At 34.1% G+C, this 20471-nt stretch overlaps 2 protein-coding genes, 1 long non-coding RNA gene and 1 pseudogene across 5 annotated transcripts; 3 read left to right on the top strand and 1 right to left on the bottom strand.

The window, feature by feature from the left end:
* The first annotated feature begins 8426 nt into the window (after positions 1-8426).
* LOC108346828 (putative receptor protein kinase ZmPK1) lies at positions 8427-9455 on the top strand. The gene has a single exon (XM_017585868.2). The coding sequence runs from the start codon at positions 8468-8470 to the stop codon at positions 9377-9379; it is 912 nt and encodes a 303-aa protein (XP_017441357.2). The 5' UTR covers positions 8427-8467; the 3' UTR covers positions 9380-9455.
* Positions 9456-9979: 524 nt separating this feature from the next.
* On the bottom strand, positions 9980-19023 carry LOC108346827 (pentatricopeptide repeat-containing protein At4g25270, chloroplastic-like; annotated as a pseudogene).
* Positions 13255-15929, top strand: LOC108347297 (uncharacterized). 3 transcript variants are annotated; one of them, XR_008245399.1, is made up of 7 exons: positions 13255-14236; positions 14370-14409; positions 14683-14762; positions 14894-15027; positions 15148-15220; positions 15296-15373; positions 15751-15929. It is a non-coding gene; the product is annotated as an uncharacterized LOC108347297 (long non-coding RNA). The 3 variants fall into 3 exon arrangements; XR_008245398.1 differs by having other exon boundaries at positions 13261-14236; positions 15296-15929; XR_008245400.1 differs by having other exon boundaries at positions 13268-14236; positions 14683-14739; positions 15296-15929.
* On the top strand, positions 16489-17455 carry LOC128194091 (uncharacterized). Its single transcript, XM_052868811.1, has 5 exons — positions 16489-16550; positions 16628-16732; positions 16801-16876; positions 16968-17063; positions 17147-17455. The coding sequence occupies exons 1-5, from the start codon at positions 16495-16497 to the stop codon at positions 17240-17242; spliced, it is 429 nt and encodes a 142-aa protein (XP_052724771.1). The 5' UTR covers positions 16489-16494; the 3' UTR covers positions 17243-17455.
* Positions 19024-20471: the final 1448 nt, after the last annotated feature.

The following is a 20471-nucleotide window of genomic DNA, read 5'->3' as shown; positions in this document are numbered from 1 at the left end:
TTTCAATTTGGTTCCTTAATTTTAATTTTCGTCTTAATTAGATTTTTATTTTTATAAAATTGTTTTAATTAGATCTGTCGATAAATTAAACTAACAGTGTTAGACAGATGTTAACTTGATATGTTGATGTTGGTGTTTTAAATCATGTGACTCACTTATTTTGTGAGTTACGTGGATTTAAGTTGTTTTGAAATAAAATAATTAGAAAAACTTCGTACAATTTATAATTTTGAATCCCTGATAACTTCAATTTATAATAAAAAGGGATTGTAGATGTTTTTCGTTGTACTTGTTCCAAGGTGTTTGTTGTTATTCAATTCCTAATAAAATGGCATATGATATTGGTTGTTAGGTTGTTTGTTTGCTAAGAAAGTGTTGATCTTCGTTGATGTAGTTATTCGATGTTCTTGGTGGTTTTTGGTTGATTAGTTCTTTGTTCTTTTTCAGTGTTATGGTTGAAGTAATATAGATTTGAAGATGAACCATTCATGTTCGTCTTTCACATATAATGGATGGCAGAAGCAAAACCCTAATCTCGTTCACTCCCACCAAGGTCATCAATCAGTGGTTCCAGAAACCAGGTTCATGAATCCTTGTTCTCTACTTCAACCACAACATATGTAATAGACAACATTTGGTCATTGGCATATCGTCCAACAACCGTGAACAACTCTCTACCATAGTTCCCTTTCAAGAAAACTCTAATCCAATTACTGGCCTGCATGACACAAATTTGTCTTTGCATGCCTTCATACATGCGTAAAATCTCTTGAAAATTACTTTACTCTCATTATCTTCAACCTTTACTTTCACTGTTGATCCTGGATTTCTTGCCAACAGCTCATGGGCATAATCATATATCCTTTTAAAATGTTTTGTTTTTCAGCAAAATATGTTCCAACTTCCCATTTAAAATCAACCATACTTTTTGGCATAGAAAATGTTCCAAACTTTCCATAACCCTCTATATCATTAAGTTCTCCATCACTATCTGATCCACTAACTAATTCTTCAAATTGTCAATCATCATCTGACAAACTTCTCTCTTTCCCCCAACTTACATTATCATCAAAGTTGTTGTTCGACGTCTCACTCAAACATGGTCCATTAAATTCATGTGACAAATTTTAGGCTTCAGCATGTGTATCACTTGGGGTTTATTTAGAAACAATGTGTACCATGAATACATGAACCTAACCATTTAGCCTAGCTAAGTTAACCATATGCATGGCCTAGTGTCATCACACAAAGACTTCAACCTGTCTTCGAATATTGAACCTCCTCCTATAGAGTATCACAAATCTTTAAATCCAACATATCTCAAACATTTGACTACAATTACAACCACGAAGTAACTCCAAATATCTCGGTCAAAGGATAACGTAGAAGTCTCCTCTTCTTACAATTACACACACACACACACACACACACACACACACACACACACACACACACACACACACACACACACACACACACACACACACACACACACACACACACACACACACACACACACACACACACACACACACACACACACACACACACACACACACACACACACACACACACACACACACACACACACACACACACACACACACACACACACACACACACACACACACACACACACACACACACACACACACACACACACACACACACACACACACACACACACACACACACACACACACACACACACACACACACACACACACACACACACACACACACACACACACACACACACACACACACACACACACACACACACACACACACACACACACACACACACACACACACACACACACACACACACACACACACACACACACACACACACACACACACACACACACACACACACACACACACACACACACACACACACACACACACACACACACACACACACACACACACACACACACACACACACACACACACACACACACACACACACACACACACACACACACACACACGAGACCTTTGTTGCGATTTAGCTTCAATGACCACATGATTCGACCTTGCAATTCCAATAAAAGAAGGTCCCACAGTTGACGACAATTACGAAATCCCTAAAGTCACTCAATTTGAAATTCAATGAATCCTAATTTCCCAATATGAATCCTTAATTTCTGAAATTGATTTCTATTTTTTTTGTGAATGAACCCTAAACTCTCAATTTCTTTTCCCAATCCCTAATTCGAAGAAACTATTCAATTTAACTCACTTTTATCAATTTTTTTTAATTTAAAAAAAAAAATACATGTCAGAATCACCTAGACTAATAAAAAACTCCAAATCATTTAAAACACCAACATCAGCATGTGACATCAATGTTTGTCTAACGCAGTTGACCCATTTTAACTGTGAAAGTCTAAGTGGAACAATTTTGAAAAAAAACTCAATTGAAACGATTAAGAAATCTATTTAAGATTTTCAATAAGGATATTGGAAATTATTAAATCACCCAAAATAAAAACCTCAAAAATGATTAAGTTATCATAGACAAAAATTCTCGGAAATGATTAAACCTAATATACCCATTTAATAAAACTCTTTCAAAAAATTTCACTATCAAAAATGATATTTTAGATTGAGAAGTTTGTATTTATTATTATTTTTAAGTTTGAAAACCTATATATATATATATATATATATATATATATATATATATATATAAAGTTTTAACATATAATTTAATTTTAGAGACAATAAACATATTTAAAAAAAACTCATGTATTTTTATATAAATTAATTTTGTTTTGAAATACATTTTGCATTTTAAAAATTCTATTTTAAAAATCTTATTCTACAAATTCCTCTCTAGACATCATATTTCAAAAATTTTAAAAAACTTGTTTTAGAAAATTTCCCAAACAAATCATTCAAACATCACTTTTACAAATAAATAAATAAATAAAATGATCGTTTTGATAATTTGGGGTGAGCGAAGAGATTATGGTAATGAAGAAAAATAATAATAAAGGAATGGGTGCTATTCTTTGAAACTTGTTCACCACTCCGTAGGATATCAGAGCGTCTTTTTCCCTAAAATTGAATTTCTATTTATAAAATAATGTTATAAGCTATTATTCTGGTAATTATATATAACTTTTATTCTTTCACATAAGATAAGTTATTACTTTTTTTTTATTAATTTATAAATAATAGAAAATAAGTTAATATATGTTATGTTATGTGTTTTACCAATTTGTAAATTTAAGATATCTCTCTTAGTTAATTACTGAGGTTCTCTTTCTAACATATTTTTTAAGATTAAAAAAATTGGTAAACTTAAAATACAAATTAGTAAACAATATTCTAATAATTTGAAGAAAAAATATTTATAGAAACTTCACAAGTTGTTTTTTTTTTTAGAATGGGTCATGGTTGTCCTCGTCTTAGTCTTCTTATTATATTATATTAGTTGTGTTTCCTTTTCATAATTATATTATATTACATTGTTATTATTGTCATTATTCTAATACTAGTGAAAACATTTTATAAGAACAAAAATTAATAAATTTATAATTATACAAATAAATTTAAATAATTTTTACAATTTAATTATAGATAACTTGTATTTATTTTGTAGATGATTTTTATTTATTTAATTTAAAATTGTTAAATTTAAGAAAAATGACTAAATTGAAAAAAAAGTCACTTGAAAAGTAAAATTAGAAAAAAAAAATATAGACTTGAAGGGTAAAATTGAAAAAATAATGTGAACATGAAAAAGAAGAATCATCCTTGAATAATAGTATAGATTTATCACATCAAAATTATTCAACATTTATGCAATGAATTTTAGACAAATAATTCTTGATTTTTGTTGAATTGTATATGAATGGTAGTTGTTGAAAAAGTGGTTGATGGTGCTCCATAATTATAGAGAAGAAAATTTCTAAAAAGTGGATTGACTAACATATTATTGATGTTGGGAGATATTTTTCAAAGAAGAAACATGTTGATATTATAATGTGTGTAACTTAGATCTTTGTATTTGTTCTAATCAATGGTTGCAAAACATATGAGAGGTGCAAGAGAATAAACATAAATTCAAATTAGGACATGTGTACTTAAAAAATTTTGTATTTAATATTTAAAAAACAGAAGAAAATAACTTAAAAGTTAAACAAAAATAAAATATATAAGAATTTGCAATTTGAATGATTTTTCATCAATAATAATAAAATGTAAAAAATATTTGTGGAGATGAAAACATGCACCTCATTTAGACTGGATGGGAAGGAAGGATAAAGATAAAATTATAAGTGTGATATATTACAAATGTTTAATGAAAAATATAAAAAGATAATGAAATGAAAGAAAATGACTTTTATTGTATGATGTGGAACAAATATCAATAGGTAAAGACATAGATCAATGCCTACATGTTATTGAAAGAAACACTCAATCTACTTTTATTCACTAATTACTTATATTACCTAATACCACTAAAAAGTTTACAATAACACTTTCTTTCACCTTTTTCCGGCGCAATTCTTTTTTAATTTTACGTCATAAATTTATAGATATCTTAAATGGTCTTTAATTAAAATTACATCTGACTTTTTTTAATAAATCTATATTATATAATCTGAAAAGTATTTCAAAATATACATTTCGTAATATAATTCTAAATTTAGAAATATTTTTTAAATATGCATTCCAGAATGTATCTAAAATAGAGCTGTCAAAATGGGTCACAACCCGCGAGCCAATTTGGTCCACCACGGGTTTGAGCCGGGTTGGATTAGAAAAAATTGTATTTTTTTATGTGGGTCAGATTTCAACTCGGCTCGTTTAAACCCGGCTCATGCGGGTTGAACCCGTGGTGGGCCGTGTTGGCCCACCAACCCACTTACCTAATTTTATTTTATGAAAATTTAATTTTAATTTTATAAAAAAATATTTATTATTTTGTTTTTGCTTGAAAAAATTATTTAAGTTCCTTATTTTCAAAATTAATTAAACACTCATGTTGGGAGTCAAATTTGGAAGTCAAATTTGTTTAGATTTGTATTATAGAAAATTTGTAATTTCTTTTTATTTTAAAAAAATTGTAATTAAGTGAGGCAACCTGTGGTGGGTCGAGCCGGGTTCGAATTTTTCTGGCTCGCTAATAAATGAGTTGGGTTCCGTGGTGGATCGGATCGGATCGAATCAGGTGGCCCGTTTTGACAGCTCTAATCTAAAATATCTTTCAATATATGATGATGTCATTGACAAACTTGACATGACACAGAAGAAGTTGGCTTGGCTTCTTCTTTTCTTATGTAATTGGTAAGGATCATAATCTCTCATGTGTATTGTTTATTTCATTAAAAAAACATTACGTGTTATCATAGAGTCTTTTCATAATAAGAAGATAATTGTAAGAGAAGATGTGACTTTTTGTTTTTAGGTTTCGAATAATGCAATTCAGATAGAAATCAGATGTAGATTTTAGACTGTACTTTTTAATTTGAAAATATTTTTTAGAATGTATTCTAGAATATATTTAAGAAATTCTTTTAAATTGAGGGTTTTCCTTAAGCAACATTATTACAAATACATCTTGGTTATCTTAATGTATAGAAATAATACTTTTGGAAATTTTTTAAGCAACATTATCAAATATATTGCACTCATTCAAAATATAAGATGAACTTATATCATTTGGCATGTGTTTAGACCGAATTAATTAATCAAGATACATGTAAACATTTTATCAAACATATTCAAGTATTGGAAACAATGGCATGACAACTTCAAATGAATATGTTATACATATGACTGAAGCAAAATTAGACACATTTAAAGATTTAACATCACATAAACCATTCAAGATACATGCAACTGGAGCTAAATATTTTATCAAATACACTCAAGCATTAGAAATAAAGGCATGACAACTTCAAATGAACATGTTAGACATGTGACTCAAGCAAAGGTAGACACGTTTAAAGACTCAACATTACATAAACAAATACACAAACATAAACTCAAACATGTAGCTATCATGCAAATCAACTTCAAATAAGATTACTCTATGGCTAAGCACATGAATACATATGTCATCCACAACATTTAGTCACATTTAAAAAACAATAACACAACAACTCAAATTAGTTGATGAAAATAAGTTGCATTCACATTGACATTTGAAACTATTTTGTTTATAACTTTTTCCACGGATCTTTAAATGAGCTGATTTTTTTTGCGTTGGATCCTAGACTCAAATATCTTTAATTTGAATACAAGAACATATTTTTTGAACCTTCGAGCTAAATATATTTTAATTTTGAAAATCGTAGGCATTTACAAGGATTGGCTACCAACAAGTGCGCCTAATGGTATGAATGGCGCCCAATACAGAGCGAAAGTCAGCAACTTGATTTTTGTGAAAATTGCACCAACTTAGCAAAAGAAGGGTTGATTTAACAATGTGAGTTCATCTTACATATTTAAGGAGTGCAAGTTGTTTTTGATAATGTTTGATTAAGAAAGTCTAATTAAGATTCTCACTAAATATTAAGATAACTAACTTATCTAAAGGTAAAGGTTCACTTCAAAAGATTCTAGAAGGAAAAAAGACGAGATGGATTCAAATATAGAAAATGGAAAAACAACATAAGCTAAAAATAAAACAAAATGATGGAATAAAAGATGAAAAGATAAGAAGGAGAAGGGGAAGCAAGGTGGTCATGCCACTTAGGGTACTAAGCCAGCCAAGTGTTAGAATCGTACAACTAAATATTTGTTGGACACAAACCAAAAGAAATGGTGAATTGGTTTAATGTTAAAGATAAAAACTTTAAATTTTTTTAAAAAATAGAGGCAATCAAAGAATTAAAATAAAAAATGTGAGGATAAGAAAAAATTACACAATAATTACTAGTTAAGATCAAAAGATTTTATGTCTAGTTATTAATCAACTTAACTAGAATTACTAATCAAACACTATCAAATTGAATATTTAAAACACTAATGTAATTAATAGTTTAAAATATGAAGAAAAATCACAAGAGACGAAGAAAACACATTTCTTGTAGCTACAAGAAATAAACACCAATTATGAATACCACACCTCTTGGAAGAAAATACCTTTCTTGAAACCAAAAGAAATAACTCCCTTTAAATTATAAAAAGAATTATCACACCTATGTTGAATCACACAGCATATGAATAAGCTTACTTTAAAATAAATAATTCATTTTAATCCTTTTCTGTTCAACTTTAAATATGTTTAGTCTGTATGAAGTATCAAAATATTCTCTTAACTTTGAAAGTTTACACAGGTTTTGTTTACTTTTTTTATAATAAATATATTAAAAGAAGAGAATAACATTATAATATACTTTTCTGTTCCTGATGTGAATAGATAACTGAAGATTGCATGTTAAGTCGTGTTTTCTGCCTTAGCAATCAATGCATTCAGAAGGTTGACATTGAGCTACTCGATCACTTATTTAGTCTTCTTTGCAATTCCCTCAACTTTTCCATCTTCAATATTTTTCCAAAGTGATTACATTTTAAAGTGATAAAAGAATGGTCAAAAGTGGTTTACTTGTAAATAATTCTTGTTTAAGTATAAATTAATATATTTTTGGAAAAAAAAGTTTTTAAATTAGGGAGTTTCTCTAGTCTACTACAATTTTTATATGCATAATGAAAAATAAATATTTTAAATTTCTGATTGTCGCAACTATTATTCTTTTTTATTTTAATCATTTGGTCTATTGTATAATCACAAAGGTGAGAGTCTTAGTAGGTTGGTTATGCTTAATGCAACTCCAAAAAAGTTTGTAAAAAGTTTTAAAACATGCATGAGATGAAATATTTATAGATTATATAACAAGATATTGATAACGATGGCATAAATTTTCGTAGAATTTATTAGGATAGGTTTTAGAAGAAATTTTAGAATGGTTGTATTTCAGTTATTTATGCCAATAGTCATCACTACAGTAATCTACAGTGATTGTTTTATGAAAAAGGTTGGAAAGTGAACAGTGTTGATTTAAAATTTTGGTTGTTCAAATTATATATTTTGACCAAAGCATAGTTCCATATGTTTTTGAACTTTCATCCTTACTTTCATGCACCTCAACTGTTCACATCATATGCGTTTACTTCTCATTTCTCTTTTCTATAAGTAAACCATCAAACTCATATTTTAATCAACACTTTCTTCTCCAAATCTTTCAACATTATCTTCCAACACATATTCAATCAGTCTTCAAGAAAACCACTGCACTTAATAGTCTTTTTCATTGGTTTCTTGCCTTCCAAAAATCAACCAACTTTGTTCATCATTAACATCTTTGACTCTTCATTTTCATGAGTAACAGATGATGTAAGTACTCAGAAAAACAGGAGGAGATGAAAATGTTGGCTTCTTTGACTCTTTCGTTTTAAATAATGACACCAACTTCATCATTAGCACACAGTATCATGCAAAATGGCACCTTCAATGCTGTCTTTCGCTCTTCTCCTTTCTCTCATATTCTTCCATAATTTCCATGCTTCGTCTTCTTTGCCTCTTTCCGTCGAGAACTTCAAAGAAGATGTCATAGTGTCATCACCTCAAAAAACATTCACAGCGGGCTTTTACGCCGTCGGACAAAACGCTTTCTGCTTCGCAATATGGTACACGCGCTCCCCGGACACCGTCGTTTGGATGGCCAACCGGGACCGTCCGGTAAACGGAAAACGCTCCACGCTATCCCTTCTCACGACCGGTAACCTCGAACTCACCGACGCTGGCCAGTTCCAAGTGTGGTCCACCAACACCGCCGCCGAATCCAACCAAGTCCAGTTGCGTTTGTACGACAACGGGAACCTCGTACTCCTCGAAAGCCGGAACAGTTCCTCCGAGGTTGTGATATGGCAGAGCTTAGATTTCCCAACCGACACGCTTCTTCCTGGTCAACCTCTGACGAAGAGTGGCAGCTTGGTTTCCTCGAGAAGCGGGAGCAACTACTCCTCCGGTTTCCACAGGCTCTTCTTCGACTTCGAGAATGTTCTTCGCATCATGTACCAGGGTCCTCAAGTTTCCAGCGTTTATCGGCCGGACCCTTGGCTTCAGAACAACAACTTCGGGAACGGTGGTGCTGGAAATGGCAGGTCCACTTACATCGATAGCAGGGTCGCTGTGCTTGATGATTTGGGGTACCTGGTTTCTTCCGATAACTTCAATTTCAGAAGCACTGATTACGGCACGGTGCTGCAACGGAGGTTGACCCTCGATCACGATGGTAGTGCGAGGGTGTACAGCAAGAAGGATGGGGAAGAGAAGTGGACAATGGCGGGGGAATTTCGCTCACATCCGTGCTACGCTCATGGGATTTGTGGGGAGCCAAAAGTGCGTTGACAAAATATATGTTTGCAAAGTACCCACAATACTTCAACCGTTCTGTGTTGTTTATATACTTTCTTAAGTCTCACCGTTAAATCAACATGTACTTCGCTTTAAATCAAAGCATAAGAAAAGAAAAGAAAGAGACTATTTTTGAATGAGGGCGTTATAGTTGTACAAAGAAAAGAATAAATAAGTTTCTTAAATGCTGACATGATAACTTATTGGGCGTAGGGAAGAGTTGAGGGTAGTATGGAACTATCTCAAACTCAGGGTACACGTACCAAATTCAGACTTCAATTTTAATTTTTTATTTTTACAATATTAATTGACTGCAAAACGACTTGTCCATAAATGTAGGGTTTCTATTTTCAACCCAAGAAGGCTTGTGCAATATCTCATTAAATATCAATTTCAATATTTTGCACGTATCTTAATGCTATAGTCAATAAATATCATTGTTTTACTTCTCCTTGGCTGCAGCACGTGGAAGTTGATGCAAGGATCAATTTATTGGATGAAGTTTTAGTTGATGAAAAAACTTTCGTACAATATCACGTTTAAACATGTCTTACTCAATTGCTTACTTCAAAACATAAAATGTCAAAGAATTTTCTATTTGTGGTGTTGGAAATCATTAAGTCCAGACAACCATAATGTTCCATAAAGGTTAACCATACAACCATAATGTTCCATAATTGGTTTTATCACTAGTAAAAAATCGGGTTTTTACAGCGCACATTATGCCGCGGTTCAACGAAAACCGCAGCATAATAGTGCGCGGTGGCAGTTTTGTAAATAAAACGAACATATATGCCGCGGTTCTACTGGGAACCGTGGCATATACCCCAGTCAACCATTGCCTTTGACGCCACGTATGAATAAAAAATTTAATAACAGAGTATATGCCGCGGTTCTCTGCACAACCGCGGCATATAACCTGCCAATTTATTGCAGGTGCTGACTGGGTCAGAGAAGTTGAGACGTTACAGGGGTATATGCCGCGGTTCCCCAGAGAACCGCGGCATATACCCCCTGTAACGTCTCAACTCCTCTGCCAGTCAGAGAATTTCAGAAGTTACAGGGGGTATATGCCGCGGTTCTCTGGGGAACCGCGGCATATACCCCCTGTAACTTCTGAAATTCTCTGAAAGGCAGTTGGGGAGACAGTTGTGTTGAACACGTTTCAGGGGTATATGCCGCGGTTCCCCAGAGAACCGCGGCATATTCTCCTATATGAAATTAATTTAATGTTCATTTGAAATATTTCGATGTTTATGCCGCGGTTGCCCGCTGAACCGCGGCATATAGTTTGAATATAATTTCAAAAATGCCATTTCTGATAATTTTTTAAATTAGTATATGCCGCGGTTGGGGGTTAAACCGCGGCATATAACCCTTTTATACCGCGGTTAAGTAGTGAACCGCGGTAGATTCCCCCGTTCAGAGTTAAAAAACAAAACTTGGAACAGTGCATCGTCTTCCTCGCGCGTTCTCTCTGATTTCGCGTTTCTTCTTCCTCCGAACCACCCTTCATCTCAGATTTTGCGTTTTTAACCGTTTAAACTCAAAATTGTTCGGTCATTATTCGTTTTTGACTTTAAAAACGAGTTTTAGCCGTTCAAAATCGTGATTTCCTGGCGTTTTTCACCCTCTCCGCCGCCGCCGCCGTTGTGTTGCGTTTTTCACCCTCTCCGCCGCCGTTCCTCTTCCAGGTATTTATGTCCATTTGCATTTTTAACGTGATTGCTTCATTAATTTTTGCATAATGCTATAGTTTTGGTAATGTATGAAGTTTCTATAGTTTTGGTATAATTTTTGCTTTAATTTTGATAGTGCATGAAATTGTTATAGTTTTGGTAATGTATGATATGGTTTTTGCTATAGTTTTGGTAATGTGTGTTGTAGTTCTTGTATTATTTATAAACCTTAAAATATTATTTATGTAATATTTAGGAATATGGATCGAAATTGGATTAATTTACCACGTATTAGTGCTGAGTACGAGAGAGGTGTAGAGGAATTTATACAATTTGCGCAACGTAATGAGGGGAGAACTAATGATGAAGTGAAGTTTAGATGTCCTTGTGTGAACTGTTTGAATGAGAGAAAGTTGAACGCAACTCAAATTAGAGAACATCTTATATGTGATGGTTTTCTAAGATGCTATACAACATGGATCTGGCACGGCGAAGAAATGGATTTTCCCATTGACTCTCAAAGTGTAAATGTTACTGATTCCACCATGGAAGAAGATCGACCGGATGAAGACAAATTGGAGGACATGATCCGCGATGTTGGAGCAGAAAATTTTGCCAAAGCTCATGTGTATGAGACGATGTCGACTGATGCAGAAACACCTTTGTATGTCGGTTCAACTAAGTTCACACGTTTGTCAGCGGTGTTAAGGCTCATGAATATTGTCATTATACATACTACATTAAACTATTTAAAGAATAATGGTGTTTTGTAATGTTACAGGACGCCTTGGTTGAGCAGAGCTCCCAAGGCCAATTCACTCCAGAGGGTCGCCAGGATATTCTTGCTGCTGCAATTGGACGACCTGAGCACCCTGGACGTGTACGTGCTGCAGGTCCTGGAGTAGGCATTATGGATTATTTTGGGAGCTCTTCTCGTCAGCCTTCATATTCGTACAGCGATACACAAAGGATGACAGAAGAGATCACAAAAAAGGTCCGACAAGACCTTATGCAGGAGATCAGGGCCGAGGTGAGGGCTGAATTCCAGATGCTCTACCAGGAGCAGTTTCAGAGCATGCGCCCGATGCAGTCTCCTATAGAGGAACATGTGGTCCCTCCCCCTCCCACAGGTAAACTTAATAAACATTTATGTGCAATTATTTCTATCTCTTGTATAATCTAACATTTACTCTGACAGGGAGAAGCGGCAAAGGAAGTTGTTCCGCATCAGCCATCCCAGAGGATGACATGGACGATGGTAGTCCATGTCTGCTATACATTTTAGAAGAAGATGAGATGGTGCTGGTAGCTCGTGGAACAGAGTTTAGGTCAGCGACTGTATGTCATGGTATGCAACTATTAGAGGATGAGGTGAAGGTATCAGTGGATGAAATGATCATGCCAGATGCCTCGGTTCCACTGTCCACGGAAGAGATTTTCACTGTGGAACAAGCATATAAGTCGTTTATCACTTGGCCTAAATTTTTGGTTAAACCAGTTTCTGACCCCTCGGTATGAAATTCTTCTTTACACTTCTCAATTTTAAAGGTTTTTGATGTCAAAACTTATCTTATCTTTTCATGTAACAACAGACGCAGGAACAACAGAAGATTCCTCTATTTGAGGATGACCCTCTTTCTTCATTGCATCTACTTGCTGACATCCTTGATGATAAGCCTTTGGAGGTTCAGTATGATGCTAATGTATTTGGGCATGGCTTTGAGGTCCCAATATACCTTAATAGCCAAGATGTCCGTGAGCTTGCGTCGGGAACACAAGAGTTGAATATTTCAATTATTCAACTATGGACGATGTAAGTCTATGACCAATTATTTATATATAAAATTGATTTATATATCAAGTATCCTTATATCAAAGTTAATTTTTGATTTCAGGTATATGTCTGGGGTCACTAATAAGTTGGGGCGTTCTGATGATTATGGATTCATTGATCCCCAAGACATTCATGAATCAAATGATTTTGATCATACACTACAAGAAAAATGAGAATTATCTACTGATATTTATATACGGATTTTGATCCGTATGTAATATAAATATTACATACAGATTTTATATACGGATCACACAAAAAGAGTTAAATACCGATTTTATATACGGATTTTTTTATGTATATAAAATATGTAATGTTGACGCATGACGGAAAGATTACCTGAAGATATAATCCATGTGTGACCATTTAAAATTGGCATGTAATCTGATATACATTACCTTCTAATATTACATATGGAATTTTAAAATGAATTATTACAAATTAATAAAAAGTAAAACTAAAAGGATAGGTTTTCGTTTTTCTGTTTTGCCTCCATGCTTCTTTCATTTGTCTCCAAGCTTCTTTCATTTGTCTCAGTGTTAAAAAACCTAGGGTTTTAGGAAGAAGAGCGAGGAGTGTGACGACGACACCATCCATCTCTACGACCTCTCCACCGCCTCCTCCCTCAGTTCCCTTCACCAACACTCTGCCTTTGTCACCGCCTTCTCCTTCTACGCCCCTACCAATCTTTCGTTCCCCCGCAACCTCATCTCCGCCAACGTCGCTGGCTCTCTCACCATTTTTTACGCGGACGGCTTCGTCCATCTTACTACGCTTTTCTTCCACTACCACGGCGCTATCAACGACCTTGCCCTGAACCGTTCGGTGAGTGCGCCCTCACCGTTGCTTGTGACAACTGCCTCGCCATCATCAACCTCGTCCGCGGTCGCCGCAACTGCTTCTTGCGCCTCGACAAGGAAGCTACTCTGGTCAAGTTTAATGTGTCCGGCGACCACTTTTTTATGCAAAGAAGAAGGTTTCTGTCCACCACTTTTTGTTAAGCTTTATGGGATTCTTGTGATGCATCTTTAGGAGATCTTCATTGTGCTACCGGTGTTGCGTTTAGGGGGTGTTGCATTTAGGGAAGATTCAGAGGGCTTTTAAGGTATGTTTTGTTTTATGTGTTTGGTGATTGAGAATATTATTGAATGAGTCGCAAATGCAAGATCACAGGTACAAAATGGTAGAGCAAAATCTTATCAGTGAGAAGGTGTTTTCCTTTTTGTTGAATGGGTATCCAAATGCGAAAAAAGGTGGTGAAATGGTTTTCGGTGGTGTTAACCTAAAGCACTTTAAAGGAGACCACACTTATATTCCAGTTACTAAAAAAGGTTACTGGTAGGTTAGCAAAAACACAATTTATTTGATTAGGAATTCCTTTTAAATACACAGACAGATATATGTATGTATGTATGTTGTATGTATGTATTCACACCAGAAAATTCTTGAGCATGAAAGTTATCTTTTGAAGATTGAAATTGGAGAGTTTTTCATTGGAGGTGCTTCTACAGGTGATTTTATTGTTCCTCGACAATAAAAACTTCTATTTTGGGATTTACTAGTGGAGTCATTGAGTGGTTAAGATGCTTTGGAATATGGTATAAGGAGTGAATCTAGACTGAATTTTTTACTTCCTAATACTTGAATTTATTTTCAAGAAATGCAGGGTCAAAAAACTATATCTTTACATCAATGTTTGTGAAATGAGATTCTTTTTCTCCTATTTGTTGCATATGCTTTGATTAATGTGCGTTAAATTCTGAAACATATCAATGTTCTTTTAGGTGTTTGTGAGGGTGGTTGTGCTGCTATTGTGGATTCAGGAACATCTTTGCTTGCTGGTCCAACCTTATGTGCTTCGATAGTTATTATACCTTAGGCTGCACCGCTATCCTTGGGATTTTATAGACCCTAATTTTTCTAATGTTTTGTTTTCCTATATTATTTGATGCTTTGCTAACTGAATTTTCTCTCTTCTTTTTTTTATTTATATAGCTGGAAAATTATTCAAAAATTGAAGAGGCTAAAATAGAGGAGCTCATGAAGGCAGTAGCAGATTCTAGTGCCAAAGTGATTGTTAATGGAGGAGTAGTTGGAGAGATGGCTTTGCATTTCTGTGACCGTTAAGAGTGTGTGAAGTCTTTTTTCCCTTATGGATGGTTTTAGTTGTTTCTCGCTATTGAATTAATATGAACATTATAAGTATTCAAGTCTAGATTGTTTTCTAACTTAAATATTATTGCATATAGGCTTATGGTTCTGAAAATCAGCTCAAAGTTTGAACTATGACGATTTTGCAGAACAACTGATTCTGTTGCTATGGTTTGTGTTTTTGCTTATTTGGTTATGAAAATGTTTTATGCTTTCCGTCTAATCAATTTTATTTTCCTGCTATAGTTGAAACTCAGCCAACCGAATGCAAATGATCTTGGATATGTGGATTCTGTTTCAGTTCAGGAAATTGGTGGTGTCAGGGTATGTTCAAACCGGAATGAGCTCTGTTGTCTTCTTTGTTCCACGTTTCTTGTTTATACTAGTAAAAGAAAATATGTTATGCACGAGAAAATACACTGGTTTATTCCAACTATGGTGTGCACTTAATTGATTGGAGGCATTTCTTTTAAAAGCAATTTAATGCTTAAGCTAATTGAAATATGGATTAATTGTTTGGAGGCACAAGCAGAAGCCATTAACCCTTGATTCACTTTAAAATAGTTGTTCATTATGATGTTCACTTTAAATATTCATTAAAGTATTACTAAGATTTGATATTAAAGAGCATGTTTTCGAATACATGTCTAATCAAAGTAGAGTATTATTTGGATTGATGTATTCCGTGATTTGGTTTATAGATTCGTTTGCCATAGGAGTTTATAGATTCATTTGACTTGGCGTGGAGATGGAAACAGCAGCAATGGCAGAGGAGGCACAAGCAGAAGCCATTAACCCTTGATTCAAAATATAAATTTTTTGTTCAGTGAGTGACTATCTTTGCTTCTGTGTATATGTTTGATGATTAATGGCAAAGAAATGGAAATTTGTTGATGTATGAAGAATCTTATCCAAAAGGATAGGATTGTGAATGGGTAATGAATTTGTGCGTTGCCATGTGGCATGTGAAATCCTGAAAAGCACCTGCTTCATATACAATTTCTTATATAGTTCACCCAAATAAGGTCACTCTCCGCCTTATAAAACTACTTTCACATCCAATACAGATGCAGAATCAACTATTTTTTTTTTTATAAAATCATAAATTATATACGGATTTTTCCGTATATAATTATATACGGATTTTATATACGGATTTTCCGTATATAAATTATATACGGATTTTCCGTATATAAATTATATACGGATTTTCCGTATATAAATTATATACGGATTTTCTGTATATAAATTATATATGGATTTTTCCGTATGTAAATTATATACGGATATATCCGTATATAACTTAGCTACGCTTCTTTTATATACGGATTTTTGTCCGTATATAATCCGTATGTAATATCATTTTATATACGGATTTTGAAGGTTATATACGGATTTTGACCGTATGTAACTGTGATTTTTCTTGTAGTGATATCAACACGAGAATGATAAGCAGTTTTCGAAGGGGCAAGAAAATATACTTTTTGCCTTATATATCCGGGTAAGTGAACTTTGTTAACATAATAATGTTCCATATGTGATTTTAATATTTAATAGTTACGTTATTATGAATTTCAGGCGCCATTGGCAACTTCTTGTTATGTCTGTGCAAGACAACTATGCTTTGTGGTTCTGCTCATTGCACAGGCCTCCTCCCACACAACTCAGACAAGCAATTGATTGGTAAGAACCTCAATGTTTGGACTTTCTTTGTTATATAACTGAATGCTAAAACATTTTTTTATATACAGTTCTATTCCAGCAAGTATGATGATGGACGGGAGATCAATTGTTAAGAGTAGAAAGATTGCTTGGATTTCTCTCAAGGTTTGACATATGCTAAAGTCATACTTTGTTATAATTGTTTTATAACAAATGTTATTCACTAACTATTATCAACTGTGATGATATATTGTAGTGTAACAGACAAAATGGGTCATATGAGTGTGGATACTATGTAATGTATTGGATGACCCATATTGTTCGTTCTCACATCACAAGAAGCTGGGAAACGGTAATATTTAACTTTAACAAATTTTGATTTTTTAACAAATGTTGAATTCATATACACTAATTAAAATGAATTGTCTTTTGCAGAGATTCAAGACTACTACACCAGTTCCTGAGAAGTCACTACTATTCATTAGGAACGCTGCTGCGAAGTATATAGTTAGATTATACAATAGCTCTTAGATTTAGATTTAAACAATGCATTTGATTAGATAGAATTTTCTTAGACTCTCTACTTTATTTGATGTTGAAATACATTTGAACATGTGTTTGTTATGTTGAAATTGAATTTCTGTAAATGTTTTTATATGCAGGTCTGTTTTTGTGGTAGTGGATATCACAAAAACAGACCTGCTATTTTAAAAAACTGCAGGGGAATATGCCGCGGTTCTAACCACAACCGCGGCATATAGTGCTTCTTTTTTTTTTTAAAAAACGAGACATATGGCCGCGGTTTTGACACTAACCGCGGCATACTCGTCGGCCTATATGCCGCGGTTCAACCGCGGCATATAGTGCATTTTTTAATTTTTTTTTTAATTTTTTTTTTTAAAAAAAATGAATTTAGGCAGCGGTTCCCTAGACAACCGCGGCATATTCCTCAGCCTATATACCGCGGTTAGAACCGCGGCATAAAGTGTCTGACTTACTATCGCGGCTGAATATGCCGCGGTTCATGAACCGCGACGTATAGTGAAAATCAACCGCGGTAAAAGCCCCTCGCTGCACTAGTGTATTTTATATTTTTTTGCATATTAGAGAAAAAACTTTCTCTCCCTCCTTCACCGAGACAAAGTGGGCAAAAGCTAATAATATCGAAACAAACGTTATTTTATTAGGCTCAACACCAGATTCCTCCATTTGCTCCAAAAAGGCAAGGGCTTCTTGGTGTTTGCAACGTGGAGATATTATAGAATTCCACGAAACCATATCCCTCTATCGCATTAGATTGAATATCTAACATGCCTTTTTTAACCTACCATGACTGAAGTACATCACCATCAAGGAATTAGCTATGGACAGGTTCCATTCAAGTCCTCGTCGAACTACTCATCCATGAATTTGGATGCCTAAACATAGCAAAGACATACATGTAAGAATGGTGGATACTCTAACAGAATAAGGTTCACACCCTTGGAAAATCATTTGGTGAAAAATGTTCACTACCCTAATCTCAAGGCCACGATGAACACAAGTAGTGAGCATGGAATTGCACGAAATGAGGTCTCTATGCGCCTTTACAATGTCACTACACGTCGAATACATGTTAGCAAGTGCGTTAAGCACAAACCCTTCAGTGAGAAATCCAACACGAACCAAATGGCAATGCAATTCTTCCCCCAATCGAACAGGCCCAATTCCAGCGCAAACTTTGAGAGCTCTCGGGAAGGTGAAAAAGTCAGGTTCAACACGCTTTTCTACCATTTGGAAGTAGAGTGTAATGATGTCGTCATAGAGGCCCATTTGCGCATACCTTGAGATGAGCGAATTCCAAGGAAATGCAGGCATGTCTCTATTAGACATTTGATGAAATAACTCTTGGGCATCGTCTACATACCCACACGCCGCATACAACCTAAGAAGCTTAGAAGAGATGCCAAAATTTCTACGCAACATGGATGTTAGGATAAGGCGGTGGACTCGAATACTAGGACGAATGACTTGCAAGCGATAACAAATTTCTAATTAAGAGACATATATTTCAGGGTCATTCTAATGCCCTTCTCAATAGAGTCTTCAAGGTTTGTGATGACTTGTTCAAGTGCTTCTAATTGGGTTTGGGGAGGGACGACGATGGATAAGGAGTGTGGTTGATTTGGGTTTTGGGTAACAAAGACCGTTTCTTCTTTCTTGGGCTTCCAAGCATGTCTCTTTCCAAGTTCTCTTTTCGTTTCTATTTTATTTTTATTTTTCTTCTGGGAGCTCATGGCATTTAGAGGAAACCTTACTAGTATGCTTATCATTCTAATTTCCTGGACCACAAATTTTGCATGCAGACATCATAATCACAATATATCTAACAAAAATATACACTTAGTTACTTTTTTTCTAATCCAATTTTGACTCACCTACATGTAAGAGAAAAGTGGGTCATTATATTGTTTTCGATGTATGCAATTCTAGAAACGAAGGAACTTCACCTGTGGAGGATATTCACCTCTATCTCGACTTTAATCGCATTCTTTAACACATCTTGCTATCATGCTTATAGTTCATAATACTTATGAATTAGAAGATAAAGATAATGGCATGCACTGTCAGACGGGAATTATATATATCTTGTCAAATAACCCAATACGTTAAAGAATGTCATTGAAATAGATTAATCTTCCCTGCATGATTTAGTTCCTTCTCTTCTACGATTAAGATCAGGTTACATGAACAAGAATATAATGAAATTTCCATGAGACACAAATAACGTGGGACTTTATGATTACCGCTGCAATTTGACAAGGTTTCTTAACCTCAGAAGCGCGACTTGTAACAGTAACAACAAATTTCGTCTCATGTAGGATCGTTACTTAAATTATTGGAGGAGATTATGTTATGTCCAAAAGAATTAATTTTATCACTAAAACTCGGTATTTATTATAGCACACTTGCTAGTATCACATGCTATGTATATATATTAATCACTTAGTAATTATCCGATATCCTAAACAGTATAAACAATAATAAAGTTATATAAATAGCCTTTAAAATATTAAGCATTCATCAATTTAGTGTATGTTCATACATTTTACTAACATTTTATGGATCATTTTGATGATTTCTTTTTATATATATAAGGAGGAAATAATAAAGGCAACAAGAACCATCTCCTGTGAATGGTGCACATGTACATATCAATTTGAAATACTTCACGGGATGAGTTTAAAGCTACCAAATTCCATACGACAAGCTGCAAGACATTACAACATATCTTGTAGTCAATTGCTAACAATGTTAGGTTCTCACTAAATCCAAAATTTAGTCAACTTGACAGTGCTCTCAGCCAAATCAAACAACTTTCATTTAACCTCAAGCTGCATAGAATCGTACAAGTCATTAGAATTATTAAAAAACAAAACACATTACTTCAATCCAGATAGAGAGAAGCCAAGGTGGACATGACATTTAAAATTACATCTACACAACAAATATGGTGTTTTAGATTTCTTCTAGTTAAAAAGTTCAAACTAAAATAAATAAACTCCTATTTAACAAAACACAATACATCGATGGCTGTTTTGCTCCTAGTAAATGAATTTAAAATTCATTTACCAATAAAGGATTGTTAGTAAACATGACCAAAAGAAGCAATTGTGTACGGGCATATTTAGACTTCAGCTTTTATTTTTCACTGACAAAATTAATAAACTATAAAACGACTTCTACATAAATTTAGGGTTTCTATTCTCACTATAAGAAT

Source organism: Vigna angularis, chromosome 9 (assembly GCF_016808095.1).
Source record: "Vigna angularis cultivar LongXiaoDou No.4 chromosome 9, ASM1680809v1, whole genome shotgun sequence".
NCBI classification, from domain to species: Eukaryota; Viridiplantae; Streptophyta; class Magnoliopsida; order Fabales; family Fabaceae; genus Vigna; species Vigna angularis.
This window is presented reverse-complemented; position numbering and strand designations above follow the sequence as displayed.